Source organism: Chiloscyllium plagiosum, chromosome 15 (assembly GCF_004010195.1).
Source record: "Chiloscyllium plagiosum isolate BGI_BamShark_2017 chromosome 15, ASM401019v2, whole genome shotgun sequence".
Lineage (NCBI taxonomy): Eukaryota > Metazoa > Chordata > Chondrichthyes > Orectolobiformes > Hemiscylliidae > Chiloscyllium > Chiloscyllium plagiosum.
Genome location: NC_057724.1, coordinates 60223999 through 60245312, shown reverse-complemented (window position 1 = coordinate 60245312; position 21314 = coordinate 60223999). Strand labels below are relative to the sequence as shown.

Here is a 21314-nt window from a genome sequence, read left to right as displayed (position 1 = left end):
ATTGGTCAGAGTATTGAGTACAGGAGTTGGGAGGTCATGTTGTGGCTGTACAGGACATTGGTTAGGCCACAGTTGGAATATTGCGTGCAATTCTGGTCTCCTTCCTATCGGAAAGATGTTGTGAAACTTGAAAGGGTTCAGAAAAGATTTACAAGGATGTTGCCAAGGTTGTAGGATTTGAGCTATGGGGAGAGGCTGAATAGGCTGGGGCTGTTTTCCCTGGAGCATCAGAGGCTGAGAGGTGACCTTATAGAGGTTTATAAAATCATGAGGGGCATGGATAGGATTAGTGGACAAAGTCTTTTCCACATGGTGGGGGAGTCCAGAACTAGAGAGCATTGGTTTAGGGTGAGAGGGGAAAGATATAAAAGAGACCTAAGGGGCAACATTTTCATGTAGAGGGTAGTACATGTCTGGAATGAGCTGCCAGAGGAAGTGGTGGAGGCTGGTACAATTGCAACATTTAAAAGACGTCTGGATGGGTATATGAATAGGAAGGGTTTGGAGGGACATGGGCCGGTTGCTGGCAGGTGGGACAAGATTGGGTTGAGATATCTGGTCAGCATGGACGAGTTGGACTGAAGGGTCTGTTTCTGTGCAACTCTCCCTAGGACCTTACCATTAAGTGTATAAGTCCTGCTAAGAGTTGGAGCGAATCCTGAGGGACAGGATGTACATGTATTTGGAAAGGCAAGGACTGACTAGGAATAGTCAACATTGCTTTATGCTAAGATTTGCTTTCTCAAAATGCAGCACCTCACATTTATCTAAATTAAACTCCATCTGCCACTTCTCAGCCCATTGGCCCATCTGGTCCTGATCCCGATGTAATCTGAGGTAATCTCCTTTGCTGTCCACTACACCTCCAATTTTGGTGTCATCAGCAAACTTACTAACTATACCTCTTATTCTCCTATCCAAATCTTTTATATAAATGAAGAAAAGTAGTGGACCCAGCACTGATCTTTGTGGCACTCCACTGGTCACAGGCCTCCAGTCTGAAAAATAATCCTCCACCACCACCCTCTGTCTTCTACCTTTGAGCCAGTTCTGTATCCAAATGGCAAGTATTCTTTGTATTCCATGAGATCTAACCTTGCTCACTAGTCTCCCATGGGGAACCTTGTCAAATGCCTTACTGAAGTCCATTTAGATCACATCTACCGCTCTGCCCTCATCAATCCTCTTTGTTACCTCTTCAAAAAACTCAATTAAGTTGGTGAGACATGATTTCCCATGCATAAAGCAATGTTGACTATTCCTAGTCAGTCCTTGCCTTTCCAAATACATGTACATCCTGTCCCTCAGGATTCGCTCCAACAACTTGCTTTGTGCGGGGAAGGTCATGTCTTACAACCCTAATCGAATTCTTTGAGGAATTGATGAAGGAAGAGCTGTATTTCTCTATGACTCTATGACTCTAAACCATGCTGCCTATTACTGATAAGTCCATTTTCTTCCAAATGAGAATAGATCCTATCCCTCAGTATCTTCTCCAGCAGCTTCCCTACCACTGACACCAAATTCACCAGTCTATAATTACCTGGAGTGTCCCTGCTACCCTTCTTAAACAACGGGACAACATTAGCAATTTTCCAGTCCTCTGGGACCTCCCCAGTTTTCAAGGATGCTGCAAAGATATCTGTTAAAGCCCCAGCTATTTCCTCTCTCGCTTCCCTCAGTAACCTGGGATAGATCCCATCCAGACCTGGGGACTTGTCTACCTTAATGCCTTTTAGAATACGCAAAACTTCCTCCCTCCTTATGCCAACTTGACCTAGAGTACTCAAAGATCTATCCCTAACCTCAACATCTGTCATGTCCCTTTCCTTGGTGAATACTGATGCACCCATTTTCTCATGCACCCATACTGACCCATTTTCTCTGACGCCACGCATAACTTCCCTCCTTTGTCCTTGAGTGGGCCATCCCTTTCTCTAGTTACCCTCTTGCTCTTTATGTAAGAAAAAAAGGCTTTGGGATTTTCCTTAGCCTTGTTTGCTAAAGATATTTCATGACCACTTTTAGCCCTCTTAATTCCTCATTTCAGATTGGTCCTACGTTCCTGATATTCTTCCAAAGCTTTGTCTGTCTTCAGTCGACTATACATAATGCATACATCTTTTTTCCTCTTAGCTAGTCTCACAATTTCACCTGTCATCCATGGTTCCCTAACCTTGCCATTTCAATCCCTCATTTTCACAGGAACATACCTCTCCTGAACTCTAATCAACCTCTCTTTAAAAGCTTCCCATATAATGAATGTGGATTTCTCTTCAAACACTGCTTCCTATCTACATTCCCCAGCTCCAGCTGAATTTTGGTATAGTTGGCCTCCCCCAGTTTACCATTCTTCCTTTAGGACCACTCTTGTCTTTGTCGATCAGTATTCTAAAACTTACGGAATTGTGATCATTATTCCCAAAGTAATCCCCTACTGAAACATCAACCACCTGGCCAGGATCATTCCCCAACACCAGGTCCAATATGGTCCTGAGGGACCACCAGTCTCTCAGCATTCATCATCTGCTCACTGCCTCCTCTTCCCCTTCGTCACACTGACTTCATTATCTAGTTCCTTACAGGCTTTAGTTATTGCTTCCTTACTGTCCTGTAACCTCATTTGGTTCCCAACTCCCTACTACATTAGTTTAAACCCCCCATAACAGCATTAGAAAAAGCGCCCCCAAGGACATTGGTTCCAGTCTGGACCAGGTGTAGACCATTCAATTTGTAATAGTCCCACCTTCCCCACAACTGGTCCCAATGTCCCAAAAATCTGAACCTCTCCCTCCGGCAACATCTCTCAAGCCACACATTCATCCTGCTTATTCTACCACACGTTCATCCTGCTTATTATATCATTCCTACTCTGACTAACACATGGCATTGGTAGCAATCCTGAGATTACTACGTCTGAGGTTAACTTGGCTCCTAACCCCCTAAATTCTGCGGACCTCATCCTGTTTATTACCTATATACTTGGTGCCAATATGTACCACGACAACTGGCTGTTCACCCTGCCCCTTTAAGAATGTTCTGCAGCCGATCTAAGACATCCTGACCTGTTCACCTGGGAGACAATGTACCATTTAGCAGTCTTGTTTTCGACCACAGAACCACCTATCGACTCCCCTTACAGTTGAATCCCTATGACTATAGCCTTTCCACTCTTTTTCCTGTCCTTCTGAATAGCAAAGCCAACCACGGTGCCATCAACCTGGCTATTGCTGCCTTCTCCTGGTGAGCCAACTCCCCCAACAGTAGTCAAAATGCACACCTTTTTTGGAGGGAGATGACCGCAGGGCACACCTGCACTGCCTTCTTACTCTTTCCCTGCTTTTTGGTCACCCATTCCCTTTCTCCCTCAGCAATCCTAATCTCCAATTCACGAAACGTGCTATCCATGACCCCCTCAGCATTGCGTAAGCTCCATAGAGTCCACCCGCAGCTCCATAGCCATCATGCATTGAACAAGAGCTGCAACTGGACACACTTCCTGTACGTGAAGGAGCCAGGGACATCAACTATGTCCCTGCTCCCACATTGAGCAAGAGGAGCATTACCTTTATTAAATGTAACTTAAACAGATTATTTGGTTACCCTTGGGCAATGGTCTGTGTGGAGTTTGCATATTCACTCCATGGCTGGCTGGGTTTTCTTCGGGTGCTCTGGTTTCCTCCCATAGTCCAAAGATGTGCAGGTTAAGTGGATTGGCCATGCTAAATTGTCCTGTAGTGTCCAAGGGATGTGTAGGCTCGTGAATTAGCCATGGGAAATGTGGGGTGGTGGGGTGGGTCTGAGTGGGATGCTCATAGGAGGGTTGGTGTGGACTCAGTGGGCCGAGTGGTATGCTTCCATGCTGTAGGGTCTCTGATTTCTATGAATTGTTTTTGAGGGCCTGTTTGTGTGCAAATTTGCTGCTGTATTTCTTTACATTACAAACATTTCAATAGTTGGGTGCTGCAAAGAATAGTGCTTGGGTTTCAGTTATCCATAATTTCAATAAAAGGATAAATTGTAATGTGTACAGGTTTGCTGAAGATATGAAGCGGGGGGCAAAATGAGAAGGAAGCAAAGGTGCACAGTGGACTGAAATGAGAGACAGAGTTAGAATTAATGTAAAATGATATGGTATCATTAAAAATACAAAGAAATTGTATTTGATTTGCTGTGCTTTTGAGTATATTTAGAAAGCATGGTTGATTAAGCTTAGAGAGCACAAGTACATTTAACTGAATGGGAATGTGATGCTTTTGTATAACTGAGACCTGACTTTTAAAAAAGGAGCTTAAAAATGTGTTGCTGGAAAAGCGCAGCAGGTCAGGCAGTATCAAAGGAACAGGAGAATCGACGTTAGGAGGTCTAGATGTTTGATATTCTAGGGCACATAATAGTCAAGAAAGGTAGGAAAGGGAAAAATGTCTAGGGAGTAACATTTTGGTTAAGCAAGATGTTATATTGTGGAAAAACATTAAATATTTTTGAGGGACCAAGGACAGAATTGTTCTGGTTAGAGTTAAGAAACAGTAATGGAGCCATTATGGTGCTGTATTTTTATAATACACTGAGCAATGAGAAGGAAGTAGAGAAACAGATTTGCAAAGAAACTATTTAGTACTGTAGAGTTTTGATAGTGGGAGATCTTAACTATCTCAATCAATAATAAAGGGGCAGTAATTATACATAGGACAAAGATGGGGATGCAATTCTGAAATGGTTACAAGAATTGCTTGATCAGTTATGCTTCCTTCTTCCAATGAGGAAGAAAGCATTATTGCATAGTCCTGGAGAGTGAACTGGATCGAGTGGAGAGTAGCAATGGTGGAAGCACCTTTAGAAATAGTGATCATCACATCATAAAGTTTAACTTAATTCTGGAGAAAGGGAAGGAGCAATCTAGTATAACATTATTAAGTGGAGTAGGACTAATTTTAATGAATTCAGCAGGAAATGACCCAGTTAAATTGGAATCTAAGCTTGTAGGCAAAATGTCATCGAGCATTGCATGGTTTTTAAAGAGGAGAAGATTAACATAAAGATTCATTACATTCTCAAAAGTGGAAAAGATTCAGGTGTTTAAAAAAACAGGAATTTCAGCTAACTATAAAGAAACCACAATCTTTGGTTCAACTAGAGGAGTATGTCTGATCTGGGCACCCCATTTTAGAATGGACCTGAAGGCTTTAGAGAGGATACACAAAAGCTTAACTAGAATGTTTCCAGGCATTAAGAATTAGCGTTTTGTTGATAGAGTGGTGAGGCTGGGATTGTTCTTCAAGCTGAGAAGGCTAGCTTTTCTCGAGCTGCTTAAAATTATGAATTAATTGGATAAAGTAAGGAAAGAGAACTTGTTCCAAATACTTTAAATCAATAACTAGACAGCATAGATTTAAGAAGTTTTATAAAGGAACCAAAGGTAACATGAGGAAAGACATTTTGACACAATAAGTAGCTAGGATTTGGAGTGCACTGTCTGATAAAGTGGTGGAAAACATTAAACAGCAACTTTTAAAACAGAATTGAGTGAATACTTGAGGGAGACTAAATTGCAACAACATGGAGAAAGAATGTGGAGCAGGATTAACTGGATTGCTGTTTGAGAAAGAAACTGGAGATCTCAGTGTCATAGCAATGGTAGGAAAAGAAAAAAAATTCATTCAGAGTTGTTGATGCTTAGCCATTGGATAGTCTCACGACTGAATTGAATAGATTATTGAATCAAAGGAAAGCAAAGAACATGGTGATAGTGCAGAAAATGGGAACAATATAATGAAAATCTGATTTGAGGATTGCTGGACTGAGAAGCCTGAAAGAAATGGGTGGGTGGCACAGTGGCTCAGTGGTTAGCACTGCTGCCTCACAGTCCCAGGTTCGATTCCAGCCTCGGGTGACTGTCTGTGTGGAATTTGCACATTCTCCATTCTCCCTGTGTCTGCGTGGGTTTCCTCCCACAGTCCAAAGATGTGCAGGTTAGGTGGATCAGCCATGCTAAATTGCCCATAGTGTTAGTCAGAGGGAAATGGATCTGGATGGGTTACTCTTCAGAGGGTCAGTGTGGACTTGTTGGGTCGAATGGCCTGTTTCCACACTGTAGGGAATCTAATCTAATCAAATAGTGTGATGATGAAGATAGAGTGTCAGTTTGAATATAGCCAGCAGAAGGGTGAACAATTGTGAACATTCAGTGAAGCAATTTGATAATTGCATTTTAATCTCAGACAAACTGTTTGCAGTCATTTATTACATAAGGCCAGTGATGCAAATACGCTTAAAATTCCAAAGAGTATTAAACATTTTGCAGCTTTCGTAAGATTTTTCATGTCTGTACTAGGAACTAACGGAATCACTTACAAGATAAATTATTACTTGGTGTGTTAACACAGGCGGATGGTGGAATTTGACATGAATAAAAAAGCTAGATTAAGGATCTAATGATGACCATTGCTGAATGTGGGGAAAAAAACCATTTGGTTCACTAATGTCCTTTTAGGGAAGGAAACTGCCTTCCTTACCTGACCTGACTTACAGACGCACAGGAATGTGGTTGATGCTTTAACTGCCCTCGGGGCAGTTGGGATTGGCAATAAATGATGGCCTAGCCAGCGATGCCCTCATTCTGTGAATGGATTTAAAAAAAACCTTGGGCAGACCTTCCCCTCCCTGGAGGTGACAATAGAGGTGGTGAGAAAAGAAAATAATTGGGCCAATTGGCCCTTGAGATGTACTCACCCCCTTTCTGCCATCTCAGCAATTAAGACCTGGGTGAAAAGGTCCATTAGTGACTTTTAGTGGCAATTTACAGCCACTTATAGGCCTCAATCTTACCCATGACAGGTGCCTGCCTTTCTTAGCAGGCAAGATCGAAGCTGGTTTCCAGAGTTACCTACTTGCTAAGAAGGTACCTCCAGTTGCTTCATTCTGGTGTAATTTAGTGGCATTGCGTACAAAAGCATCTTTGCCTGTCCTTGCTTCTGATCCTCTGACATCCCCTTTCTTCATGATAATAAAATGTTTTATCTTTGGTGCTGTTGCATCCCTAAGAAGTCAGCCTCTATGATGGTCTATAGGAACCAGAGGCCGCTGGTCTTTGATTGGTTTCCCAGTCTCCAGAATCTGCCTGCCAATGTCAAGGGCAGTGATGCGATGCAAAATTTGCTGATGCTTACCAATCAGCTCTTAGCAAGCTTAATGATGCCCAATAGATTAAGTTTTCTTAGAGGTAGGAGTGATGTTTTAGTCACTATTTGACGTGAACCCACAACCCCCTACACTTCGTCCCAAAAAGAGAAAGTCACAGCCCTTTTCTAGGTACTACAGGGAATTCAATGCACAGGAACAGCCCATTGGCTCAGTACAAATGTCATCGTGCTTTACAAATGTCCTCCTACGCAAATCGTCTGACTACTTCCGTGATACCTTCTAATCTTTCTCATTCATATAATTTTCTAGCTTCCTGTTCAATAATTCGGTAATCCTCGTGTGCCTTACCTCAAACATTTCATCAACCATGAACCAGCTCTGATAGCTTAGTTGATAAATTACTGTTACCGGTATTATGAACCCTGTAGAGGTTCATAACTTTTAAAAAATAAATTTTAATCTTCCATTGACCAACTCAAAAGGTCACACAAGATTTCAAGTTTGAATATTTTTTCTGTGCAAAATGAACTACGTTCTGGGTACACTTTAAACTAGAGAAAAGAACATCCCCCATTTAACTAGTCACTAGTCTGAGAACCACCCCCACCCCTTCAAGATTATATTTATCTCTCCCTTAATTGAATATTTCATTATAAAAGAGCCAGTCAAAAGCTATCTACAGCTTCTGATGACTTGATTCATCTTTTCCTTTTCTATCTGCATGGCTTCTAATCCCTGAACTGACTTCAGAGCAAGGGTTATTCTGGAGATTTCTCTCCCTGACTTAGGCTACATTTGTGAAAATTTAAACAAAGCACAAGCTCTTCCCTGTATTCTGTGTGGGGAATGACATATGCTAACTAGCTCATGCTTTCTACTCTCTCAGATTCTTGCAGATTGACCTCATTGTGAAACACTGTCAGTCAATATTGGTTTTCTTTGGTTTGCCCCCTCAAAGCCCATCTCCATGACAATATGAATAACATGGGCCTTTTATCCAGGTAGAAATAATTATCTTCCAAACCCCACCTCTATTCTGTCTTGGAATGAACTAGACAGTTTAAAATATAACCATTTATTAAAACCTGACATTTCTAATACCTTCCTATAACTCTTGGAGGTTAATGATCCACCCAGAGACAACAGTGATACCCTCGCCATTGCCCAAGAGATGTATGGACATGTTGTGTAATCATCCTGATAAAATAGCCTGGGTCACCCTTTAATCTTTAATAACCAACCAGCCAAGCACGGTGTCTGGCAGAATTTGCAACCATTCGCATACTTCCTCTTTATTCCTCAATTTTACCCAAAAACATAATCTTATAAAGTTTGCATTTGTAGCACTGATATTGTATTGATCAATGCAAATTGAAACCTCCCAGATTCAGGTGCACTCTGAGTAAGCTGGCTACATAGTCTAAATGACAATTGCCCTTCATGACCTTTGTTAGGAAGTATCACCATTCCTGATTCCTATCCAATGCTGAAAAATATGCATGCATGGACATTTATTGAAGACAATGCCCTCATTGATAATAACCTGTTGATAATCATTGTCTAAACGCAAACTTGGAAAGAATACTGTTGTAGTGACTTCGGTGGGACAGCACAGTGTTACTCCAAAATAGCTTCTGTCCACTGTGCAATGCCAGAAATTAGGCAATCCTGTGTAAAGTGCAGGAGGAGGCAAGAACTTTCTCCCAGAGAGATCAGGAGAGAAGTCATAAGTCAACCACTCTCTGCCCCTCTATGAAAAGTGACTTGCATGTTGTCTGTAAATTAATTGTGTATGGTATGAAGATGGGAAAAAAAAATTACCTTTAAATATAAGGGAAGAAAAAAGATAGTGGTGTCCCAACTCTTGAGTTTTATGTGGCGTGTGTTCCACAAATTGGCCTACAATTTATAGCTGTGATTTTACATATTTTATTTTCTTTAATGAGAAAATACTTAAATGTTGAATTCATTTATAGCCTGTGAGCATCAGTGGGAAACCAGCATTTATTGCATATCCCTAATGATGTGAAAAAGGAAGTGATGAGTTGTCATCTTGAATATAACTGAATGATTTGCTTGAAGAAGGATTACACCTGAGATGTTGACTTCTCCACCTCCTGATGCGGTCTGGCTTGCTGTGTTCTTCCAGCCTCCTGCTTGTCTACCTTGGATTCCAACATCTGCAGTTTTTTTGTCTCTGACCATTTCAGAGAGCAGTTAGAAAGTAGCCTAAATAGCAAGTATTAACTGGAGTGTTTCTTGCTGCTTGGATTGAATGACCGGCACACACAATGATTTTAATTTTTCGGGGCTTCACTTTAGAAAAGGCAATACATGACCAAATGTCATTCTATTAAGTCTGGAAGAACCATCTTTGGCAGATTATGGGTGGTCTAATACATGATTTCAATGTGAGATGTACCCTCATTAATGACAGAAATAACTTGAACCATAATATATAATAGTAGGATGTAAAGAATATTTCAGATATCTTGCAGGAGGACTCATTATTAATTATGTTAGTCAAAGATCCGCTTGGTGAGAGGCAGCAGGAGGGTGGCTAGGAGAGCTTTGAAGTAATTGAGTCGAAAAGTAGCAAAGGTATGAATGAGCAGCAGATGAGCTGAGGCTGAGGCGGAGAGAGGATACTCAAGCAGGAAAATTTGAGTGAGAGGGATTTGATGTCAGAGACTCGCCTCAGTATTTAATAGAAGTGCTGACTGTGGCAGGGTGAGCAACAAAAATAATGTCCCTGGACATCCCAGAACAACTGAATCCCAGCAGAAGGTTTTTGCTGCAGAATTGCTGGAAAGGTCAGCAAATTTCACAGAATAGACCATTTAGTGCTCCATTAAGATGGTCCAAGGTAGCGGAGACAGAGTAGGCAGCAATCAGGCTCCTCAGCCCAGGTCTCGTCCATCTGTCCACATTTTCCTTTCTTCTTTCTCTCTCTTTCTCTCTAAGATTTTATAGTGATGTTTCTCTTAAAAAGAGGAAACTTACCTTGGAGCTGGCAGGAGATCTGGAGCAGAGCGGGCACTAAGCCAGAGCGGAATGGGCAGGAGGTCTGGAGTGGAGCAGAGTGGCTGGCAGCGGGGATCGTTGTTGGACTGGGGACTGATGCAGTCTCTCAGCAGCTTGCAAGCCCTGTCAGACAATGTGTGGAAACCCTTGCACTGATATACTGAAATATAATGTTTATTTGTAATCTGTTTATCTGACTGCAATGTTTATCCTTTTAACTTTGTCTTATTTTCTAACTTATACTATGAAGGTAATGCAACCTTTTTCTTCCTTATTTCTCTATTTCTGTATCTAAGATTTGTATCTAAGATGGTGCATGAGGATTGACATTGTAACATTTCACTGTGCTCCTGTACTTCTGTACATTGGGTACACGTGACAATGAACCTAATTCTAAGTTTGGAGACTGTGAATAGCTTATGTAGCCTCTGTCAGTGACCAGGGAACAGGACGGATTTAAAAAAAACAAATTCCTGTGGATGCTAGAAATCTGAAACACACACACATTGGCTGGAAATACACAGCAGATAAGGCAACATCTGTGGAGATAAATAAAATTACAGATCACTGACGTTTTGAAAGTGACCTTTCAGGGGTATACGAACAAATTACTACAGATGCTGGAATCATAAAGCAGTTACAAATAATGGTAGAAGTTAGGAAGTTTTCCCCATAAACTGCTGTGTTGGATTGTCAAGTTTGGATTTGATAGATTTTTTTTAGGGAAAATATATAAGGGATATGGAGCAAATTTTGGCAAATATAGTTAGATTACAGAGTAGCTATGATCTCATTGAATGGCAGAATAAGCTTGAGAGCCTAGATGTTTTCCTCCATCCCTATGTTTCTTGAATCTTTTGGCCTTAATATTAGATCTGTGATAGCTACAACAGAGGTACAAATAGCTGTATTGTACAGCATTCCCGTGTGGCTGCATTCTTGTGATGAATGATTAGTTGTGAGGGTGTCAACAAAATAAAACTTGGAGTTTCAGTTCCCAGTCATCATTTCTAGATACACCTTCACAATTGATGCTTCAAATGTTCGATATCTACGTATAAATTGTTATACTATATACTTATGTTGTGATTTTTATTCCTATTGATTTGAGTTTTAGAAAAAGGCAAAATACTAGTTAATATTTGTTAACAGCACAAGATCTGCATTGTGAGATAGAATTTCACTTTGTACTGGTTTTTCTGCTTGAATGCACACAAAACCAATGTAGTCAGTGTGAAAGAGCACAGAATTTGAAGTACAATCAAGACCCCATGAATTTTGTTTTGTGTGATTCAGAATGTATCTTACTTGCAGCTGGTCCTTCCCACAAAACCACTCTTGCCTCCGGGATTAATGAATCATTTGGACGTTCCATTCAACTAGATCACTTGTAGATCTTCAAGAAGTCTCTAAAAATTGAATGGATTCTTTGAGATGGAAGACCATTTTTTAAAACCTTCTAAATACTACTGTACACCAATATATATAGCAAATGGTTAGTTTTCAAGAAGTATTTTTCATTATTTAAAATCAGGTTATTTGGTTATTCATTTGGCATGGTAATTAGAATTAGCCTAAAATTTGTGATTTATTCCAGTTTCACTCAAAAATCATCAAATTATTGTTCTTAAGTACATTGTGGAAGGTATGGTACATGTGTGTAAATAGAGTGCTTTACGTTGAAACTTCTTTAATGCCAGATTCTTGAATTTTCATTGCTATTGTATTAGCATTTTGTGCAACAACATTCCTTTCAGTGACTGATGTTACATGATCTGTGTGATCTCATCCGACCATAAACTCAAAAATCAACATGGTAAGATTTCAGACTTTTGTTAACATAATTTCCTGAATGCTACTGCAGTAGACCTTATTTGCTCAATAGATGTAGAATGAAATAGATAGGAGTGCAGGACTACAGCATTGAGTATACTGGAATGAATTTGTATCAGTTAACCCTCAAAAAGAGACATTAATCTTTCTGTCCTGCTCAAGTAAATAACAGCAATTATGTTCATTCTTTACATTGCAGCAATTTAAGGTGCACTATAATGCCTGCAGCTCCACTTGGATAAAATAACAATAGACTTCCAGCTGTCATTTTTATATTCTCTGAATCAAGGGATGTAGAAAATGGGCAGGAAAGTACAAGATTAACCATCACCATTCGAAGGTTTTGTTGAATGATGGAGCAGGCTTGCAGGGCTGTGTGCTCTCATTCCTTACCATCCTATTCATTCCTATTCCTTTTCATATTCTTTTCTTTGAGCTATTAATCTTGTTACTTGAAACTGATGAATTCCCTGATTATGTTCTTGCAAAGCACTTTGGAATGCATTATTATATTAACGTTACTAAATGAATGCAAGTTATTATGACTTCAAATTCCCCATTGGTAACAAAGTTACTTTGTATAATATTCTGCTTGAAAATTGACCAGCAATTCCAAGTGTTTTTAACTTAGCCACATAAGTCCCGTCACTACTTTTTATTTGTTCCCAGCATGTGGGCATTGCTGGCCAAGGCAGCATTTACTGTCCATCCCTAATTGCCCTTGAGAAGATGGTGGTGGTGAACAGCCTTCTTGAACTTCAGCAGCCCTTGTGGTGTAGAGACACCCCACAGGAAGGGAGGGAGTTCCAGGAATTTGGCCCAGTAACAGTGAAGGATTGGTGACATAGTTCCAAGTCAGGATTGACGAGTCATTTGGAAAGGAACCTGCAGATGGTGGTGTTCCCCTGCAGCTGCTGCCCTTGGCTTTCTAGGTGGTAGAGGTCACAGGTTGAGAAGGTCCTAACCTCTTCCAACTGTCACACAAAGGAGCAGAGCCAATTATCTATGTTCAAATTCAATTTCTTTGAGGTTTCACGGGAGACAGTCATTTGGACCTTTTCCCCACCCCACGTTAAGCCAACCTGTATCCATCTAAAAGTTAGTCTGCCTCAGCATCCATAAGCTAGGTCCCAACCTAGGCTTCCAATCAGCAACTTGCAATATAGTCAGTCCCCATTTTTGGGGCTGGTCTTAATGTTATTGGCCTTGCAAATAATTAACTGAGGTACTGAATGACAATTCCTGGAACCTATAGCACAACAGAACCCCATTCTTAATACTTCCACCCAGGAAAGTGCACTTTTTCCTCCCAATTTTCTCCATTCCACTCTTGAAGGTTAACCCCACAGTCACCAACTGACCTTTAGTTCCTAATTCTGGCAATCATTTTCATTCTCTGCTAAAGATCATTGGGACTTCACAACTAAAGCATAAAGGGAAAATATTTATTTATGATATCTGGAGCTTAAAATTCTTCCAACTTCATAGCTACTTCCTACAATATCATATGTCTGTCATGTTTTTGTGTCAGTTGTGTTACATGTACATTTCCATGTCCACATTTAAGTGAAATCTCTGGCTCTCATGTGGGTGGTGTCCCTATCTCTGGAGCAGGTGGCACTTGAATCCAGGTCTCCTCACTCAGACAAGTGTCGTAACTCCATGAAAATGTTGATGAGAAAATATCTAAACCAGTCATGTAGGCGCTGGAGATGACCAATCAGCTTCTTAGTCTTGTTCCACCATTCAGTTAGACCTTGACTAGTCTGCTGTGTATCCTTTACAGCTCCTGGCTAGTTTTGGGAGTAAATAAATAATTGTTTGAACAACAAGGTCACTGGAGACTTGCTTGTCTGTGATACTATTCAGCCTATTTACAGAGAGTGATGCCAATTAACCTTTGTTTAATATTTGTACTCAGTTGGTTATTCATTTTCTTTCTTATGCTAAGATGAGGCAATCTAACTTGTTCAGTTTAGTCATTTGAATTATAACATAGTTTTGACTGTGAAATACAACTGCAGAATTGTGAAAACAATCTGGATTGGATTAAATTAATGTTTTTTTATTCTTGCAAAATACTTTTGCACTGAACCAAAATTTCAAAAAAGTTAAAAGCAATATAGTTCTTAGCAAATGCTGTTTCTGAAGTCTTTTTGAGGATGTGCAGAGCAAGTTGCTCAGGTAAAGATATGATTATAAATTAAAAAATAAAAGATTATTAAGTATAGTGCAACAGTGTACCTTGAGTAAAAGTTTAACTTTCTTTTGAACCTTGAACTTTCAGCAGCATCACTGAACTGGCATTGCATAAGTTAGATCAACCCTTGTTGGTCATCCTTCACCTTTTGATTTTGATGTTTGCACAGAATTAGATTTAGATCGTCACTGTCAGGCAACTTCTCCCTTTCCCTCCCCTCACTGAAGTCCTGGTTCTTATTATCTCTTGCAAAGGTTTTGCAAGAGTTCTGCACAATTCACAGACTTGGTGGAAGAACACATCCACATGAACACCTCCAATTGTACTCTGCTTGAGTCCAGAACCAGGGAGCACTATTTTAAAATTAGGGGTCACCCTTTCTGGATCAAGTTGAGGAGACTTTTTTTATGCTGAGGATCCCACAACTTTGGGACTTTCCACCTCCGAAGGTGTTGGAGTTAGGGAGGTTATTAATAGGTTTTAAGACAGTCTAAGAGGAGAAAGTGAGGTCTGCAGATGCTGGAGATCAGAGCTGGAAATGTGTTGCTGGAAAAGCGCAGCAGGTCAGGCAGCATCCAGGGAACAGGAGAATCGACGTTTCAGGCATAAGCCCTGAAGAAGGGCTTATGCCCGAAACGTCGATTCTCCTGTTCCCTGGATGCTGCCTGACCTGCTGCGCTTTTCCAGCAATACATTTCCAGTTTAAGACAGTCTAAGCCAGTCTATTATAAAGAATTTGATAATAGGACACTTAAAAATATAAACACTATATAAGTCAACATATAATCATGAAATGGAAATTGTCTTTCACAAGCTTAGAGTTTATTGAGGATATACATATTGTAGAATAAATGGGGGTAACAAGTGGATGTGATGTACTTTGATTTTCAGAAGCTTTCTATAAAGTCCCACTGAACAGGTCATTGTGCAAAATTAAAGCTTACGGCATTGAGCATAACATACTGGCGATGGGAAACACTGTAGAAATAAATGGCTGTTCAGAGTGGAATGCAGGTTAGTGGGTGTCACAGGACCTTGTGTCACTTGGATGAGGGAATCAAATGTAACATTTCCAAGTTTCCTAACAACTCAAAACTGTTTGGAATTGTGAGTGGTAAGGAAGATGTAAAGAGGCTTCAAGACAAGTTGAGTGAGAGAGAAAATAGCTGGCAAGTGCAGGATATTGTGGATACGTGTGAAGCTTTCCACTTCTATAGGAAAAACAGATTGAATAGGAACAATTTTGAGGGATATGGGCCACATGCAGGCAAGTGAGATTTGTTTATTTGGGAAACCTGGCCAACATGTACAGGTTGGACTAAAGGGTGTGTTTCCGTGCTGTGTAACTCCATGACTCTAAGACATTTGTACTGTGCTTTAGCAAGATTACGACCTTGGTTTAGGTGTGGATATTAATTAGTAAGACCTTAAGTTTTCATCCTTTAAAATGTATTTTTGAATTTGCAGTCAACTTCTTGAATTTTTGTCAACAGCAGGGACAAAGATCTACTTGATGTTTTTGGTTATTATATCTGTTTTAGTTGCACAACTTTATTTAATTATCTGTTATAGAACATAGTTAAGTATGAATTACAGAAGTATAGAATCTGAGTTATAACATCTTAATCACCCTTCTGTTCTTCAAAGGAGCAATGACATTTTTTCCAATATGTAGTTCCTTCATATTTCTTGTAACTTGACTCAACTTCTAGCCATGACTTACCTTTTTCTTGGCTCTGTTGTTAATTGATATTTTGACAACACAATTTCCTTTGATGTGAAATGGAACTCCTGTGTCACTATAGCTAAAGGCATGTGCAAATTGCTAGCTCAGTTAAATTCCAAACATTTTATCAAAAGACTTAGTTTCTCCTCAGCAAGGTCTCAATTTTTAAAAAGCACAACTTTGTTTACAAACTTATCTTTGACCTTGCCCCTCCCTGATACTGTAATCTCCTCTAATCCCACCAAACTCTATTCTCCACTAAACCTGGCATCTTGTGCATCTTCATAAATCATTCTATCGTTGGTGGTCATGCCTTTGGCTTGAATTCCTCACTAAACCTTTCTGCTACTCTACCCTTTAAGACAGTCGTCAAAATGTAAGACTTTAACCAGGTTTATGGCCATCTTCCCTAACAAGGCTGGGTGTCAGATTGTGCTTTATAACATTCCTGCAAAGTGTCTTTCATCATTTTACCTCACTAAAGGCACTAGATAACTGCAAGTTGTTGTGATTAGTTAAAAATGGCCTGTCAGCACAAACTGTGTACAAGATCTCACATGAGGCACTGTAGTCCAGTATCAGGTGCTGCTTCCGAGAAATGAGAAAGATAATATTCAGATCTACTCATGTTGATAAAGATGTGCATAGAGCTTTTTTTTAAAATCTAGCATTGGAGAGCACCTTAGCTAGGCATTTTTTTGATTCCAATAGAAAATTATTTCTTCCTGAATTTTCTTGCAAATGCATATTTAAAGATTCATTTTTTTCCTCAAAGTGCTGAAATTCATAATAAGTTGCATGTTGCATTTTTATCTGCTGAAAGGCATTTAATTTCCAGTTAACTTTGATCTCACCTGATGTACCTTCTTGTACTATAATTACCTTGTCCGTGCAATCCATTTTGGTCACTTCGGCGTAACAAGAAGGACTGTCTTAATTGATCCTCACAATCCAACATGTATACCTTTTATGAGCAGATGTCAATTTTAAACAGATATCTTTTTGAATAGAGATTGCAGCCTACAACTAGGACCGGGAAGCACTTTTGGAAAATTATCCAAGTAGAGATTGGGACTTGGGAGCACAAAAATAGTGAACACAAAAATAGAATTTCAAGCTATATGAGTCAGCTGAGCATCAGCACCTGCAAGTCCCTTGTATGCCAGGTGCCCTTCCTAAATAGAGTGAAACTTGTCAGGTTGGGAGCACGAGTGAAAGAAATTCCCATTGGGACATGAGCCAGAAAAGTTTCAGGGCTGCGGTGTCTTGAATGAAAAAGGTAAGCCTGTGGAAAGAAATGCAGCTCTGTTAAAGGAAGAGTTTAACATTTTGCACAACGATGGACTTGTTCCTTGCATTAAGAGAAAAACCATTCAATTAGGAGAGTGAAAACAGTCAGAGCTGATTATTACTTTGCCTTTGATGAGGTCTTCAGAAACACATAATCAAATTCCTTTTAAGTCTGAGCTTTTTCAAGAGGTTTGTGCAATTAGTTGATGAAGTACTGTTACGGTCTGGAGACAGCACTCTGTTTGAGCCCCTGCTGGATTGTTATACTCAACAATTCATGCCAGAGTCTGAGTTGAATATAGACAATTGCAACTATCTGGAAACTCTGTAGTTGGCCTGTTCACATTTCAAGAATTGAACTTCTTTGTGGTTTAGTTGTGTGCGTGTGTGTTTTGAAATAATTTGTTGACATCCCCAAGGTTCAACTTTGCACAAAAACTGCAGACACAGAACTTGTTGCAGCAAGATATTACACTTATTATGGGGCTCAATCTTTGAAGCAAACACTTAAACAAATTTAAAGGAAAATGGAGCTGCCCTTATTTGCTTCCCCATCACCCAGTGCCCCCTGCTGAGAAACTTTAACCGCTAGAGTACGGAGTCTAATTTGGGGAAATAGTAGTACACTGCCTGTTCACCTACCTTTCCTAAGTGTTAAAAAAGCAAGATATTGAAAGGCTTACTGTAGTAATTTGCTTCAAAGCAATGGGATGGAATAAACTATTTCACAGTTTTATCTTTAGGGGTGTTTCAGAGGCTGTGAAAGGGAGTGAATTTTTGCTATGCTTTGGACTAATTGGAAACTTCTAGAACCTCAACTCCAATGCCACTGTGTATGCCTCTCCAATTAAGATGCCTAACAATGGCTTATTTTAACGCAAAGGTTGTATCAACCAGCAAGCCTTTTTTGATATCTTGAGCAAGGATAAGAAAACTGCAATTTGGCCCTTCAGCCTTAGCAACCCCAAGAACAAAGACCAGGCACTTTGTTTCTATTTATGCTCTTATTTGTCTCTTTTTATTTTGTTTGAATTTCTTAAATCAATGTGAACTACAAAATCTACTGGTTTCAAGGCTACAGGCTCAATGTTCCTGATCTTGCTGCCTATTATTGTACGGTTTGATAGAATTGCCTGAGATGATGATCAGCTCATCCTTTCCTGAACTAGCCCTTGATTAGATACAGTATAATGTTGGTACATGTCCTTTTCAAAAGGGAATTTATAAGAGGTGAGCAACTGCAAAGGCAGGAGGCTTGACATTTACTTACATAATTCAACCTTGTGTAAACTCTACAAGGCATATTATTAAAACAGACTATTAAAACATCCTAGAGATCCAGCGGTAAATCTTCTGAGCTCAGTAAGTGAAATGCATAACTCAAATCGTAAGAAAGATTGGTTATTTTCTTGAAGGGGTGCTGTCCTAGACTATGTTGTGGATAAAGCCACGGGGTGTAAAGATTATTTGGTGAAGTGGACTTTTGCATTGAATACAAGAAAAGTATCGGGAGAATTATAGATTGAATTTCTCCAACACTTTCTTTCCTCTTCTCCTGCAATCTAACTTCTGCTGTTCCCCATCATATGTTCTGCACACTATGACCTCCACCCTTACCAGCCTTCACTGACTTTTCACTCCCAAATAAATGCTGCCAGAATCCTCCTGCTAGCTGACTGAATCTCTGTGAATCTTCATCAAAATTTGAATGTGTCACATTCCTCTCTCTGCTCCACCATTGCATCCAATGTACTAGCACTAATTTTATCCACCTTGATACGTTATCCCCACCCTCAGAAACAGCATTAAAATGTAACTATAGACCACACCTTTGGTCACCTGACTCTTGTCTGTTAATTTTCTATGTGCTTATTATCTGTTTCCTTTGTCTTTGAGAAGCATTGAGGAATATTTACAGGTACAATTTGTTGTTGTCATACCAATGAAAAATGAATGTCACATTGCACCAATGGAATGTAATTTTAAGAGTTAGTGTAGGCCGTTTATTTGGTCTTTCATGTCTGCCCTGTCAAAATCATCATTGACCATCTCACATTGTCCCCATATTTCTAAATTCCATTAATGCCCCAATGCCTTCAATGTGCTCAACAATTGAGATCTACTGACCCTAGAGGTAGAGAATTTCAAAGATTCAACCTTCTGAATGAAGAAATATCTTTCCATCGCAATCCTAAAGGGCCCAATCCCTTAATCTGTGATTGTGAGCCCGTAGGTTCCTCAAGTATTTACAATGAATTGTGGGTCTGTAGGACAGTATAGGGGAGATCAAATCCAATAAATTGAGTTAAAACTATGTTCTTGTTTCCTTTTTCCTTGCAGCATGGGTAGGTGCAGTCTCAATGGGAATGATTTTCTTTTGTTCTCCGGTAGTCAGTATTTTCACTGACTGGTTTGGATGCAGGAAGACGGCAATGGGTGGTGCAGCGATGGCTTTTATTGGACTGCTTTCCAGCTCCTTCACAAAGTAAGAGTGGATTTCTGTCTTAATTCATACTCCACATACACATGTGCTCTTAAAATTAGTAACATTTATTAAAGCTTAATGTTGAAATATGAAAGTGTCTCTCTGTGAAAGTTGATTGAGACCTGGTCAACTGCTTTGATACCTGGATGCATGACGGCACCCTGCAAAAGACCTGGATGCTACTGGAAACATCAGGATTGGCAGAGTGGAATTGTTTTCTCTCTGACCTTTATCCTTTGCTGCGCTGTCACTGATCTACTGCATTTCATCATACGTTGTCCGATCCAATTCCGTTCTGATCAAGATTTGTATCTGAATGCCAACCCTAGTTTTCAGTGTTTTGTGTTTAGTTGATATAAATTCATGCATACTTTTTGACGTATCACGTCTTTTGCTGATTTCTATGCCATTTGTCATTCATGGACCGGCCACAGCTTGCAGTAGTCACACTCTTAAGACCAGCTACCAAGGACTGCATTAATGTAACCTGAAAAGACTTATAATGTTTTCATCTGTGTTAATGCTACCCAACTGTATTATATTGAGATTATTTGCTCAACTAATGCAGGAGGTTTGGGCACACAAGCCCATTTTTCCCCCTATTTTGTGTTCCCAAATAATGATGCTCTAGTGTTCTTTTTCAGATACCAAGATGAACAGTGCAATAGCAGTGATTACAACTTCTTCCCACTAATATCAAACAAATTTATAGTTTGTGGAATTGGTGTTGACAGAGTAGTGTGAATTAAGAAGTGGTTAACAGCCAGAAAGAAGAGAATAGGAAAGAGCAGATCATTCTTAGGATGTCACTAGTGAGATACCACAAGAGTCGATGCTGAGGCCAAAACTGTTGATTATTTATTACAAACTATTTGAATGCGGGAATCAATCGTAATATTGCCACATTTACTGATGACACAATGCTTGGTCAGATTGTAAGTTATGAAGAAGATCCAAGGAAGTTTCAAGCAAATTTGGACAGGCAATGTGTTTGGGCAAGAACACAGCAGCCGGAATATAATGTGAATAAGTGTGAAGTTATCCACTTTGGTAGAAAAAGATAGCAGGACAAAATATTTCTTAAATGGTGGGGGGTTAGGAAGTAGTGATGTCTAAAGTGTTCTTAGTGTCCTTGTTTATGAGCTACCTGAAAGTTTGCAAGCAGGTGCAACAGTCATAAGGAAGACAATAATATATTGACCTCCATCACAAAGAGATTGATTTGACTACAGGAGTAAAGATCTGAAACAAAAACAGAAAGTGTTGAAGAAACTCAGCAGATCTGGCAGAATCTGTTGAGAGGAAATAAATAGAGTTAATGTTTTGGGTCCACTGGACAGAGCAGATGTTGGGAAGATGTTTCCATTGGTAGGAGAGACTAGGACTCTAGGGCACAACCTTAAAGTAAGGGGAAGACCTTTTAGGATGGAGATAAGGAGAAACCTCTTCAGCCAGAGAGTGGGGAACCTATGGGATTCACTTCCACAGAAAGCTGTGGAGGCCAGGTCATTGAGTATATTTAAGACTGAGATAGATAGGTTCTTGAGTATCAAGGGTTACAGGGAGAAAGCGGGAGAATGGGGTTGAGAAACTTATCAGCCATGATTGAATGA

The 21314-nt window shown here is 39.9% G+C and overlaps 1 protein-coding gene across 1 annotated transcript in view; it reads left to right on the top strand.

Annotated features, from left to right (window-relative positions):
• The window catches only part of slc16a2 (solute carrier family 16 member 2), an 89462-nt gene that overhangs the window by 13478 nt on the left and 54670 nt on the right, over positions 1 to 21314 (top strand). Inside the window, exon 2 of the mRNA XM_043705006.1 lies at positions 19557 to 19701. Within this exon, the coding sequence (XP_043560941.1) occupies positions 19557 to 19701 (145 nt within the window). The remainder of the gene's footprint in view (positions 1 to 19556; positions 19702 to 21314) is intronic.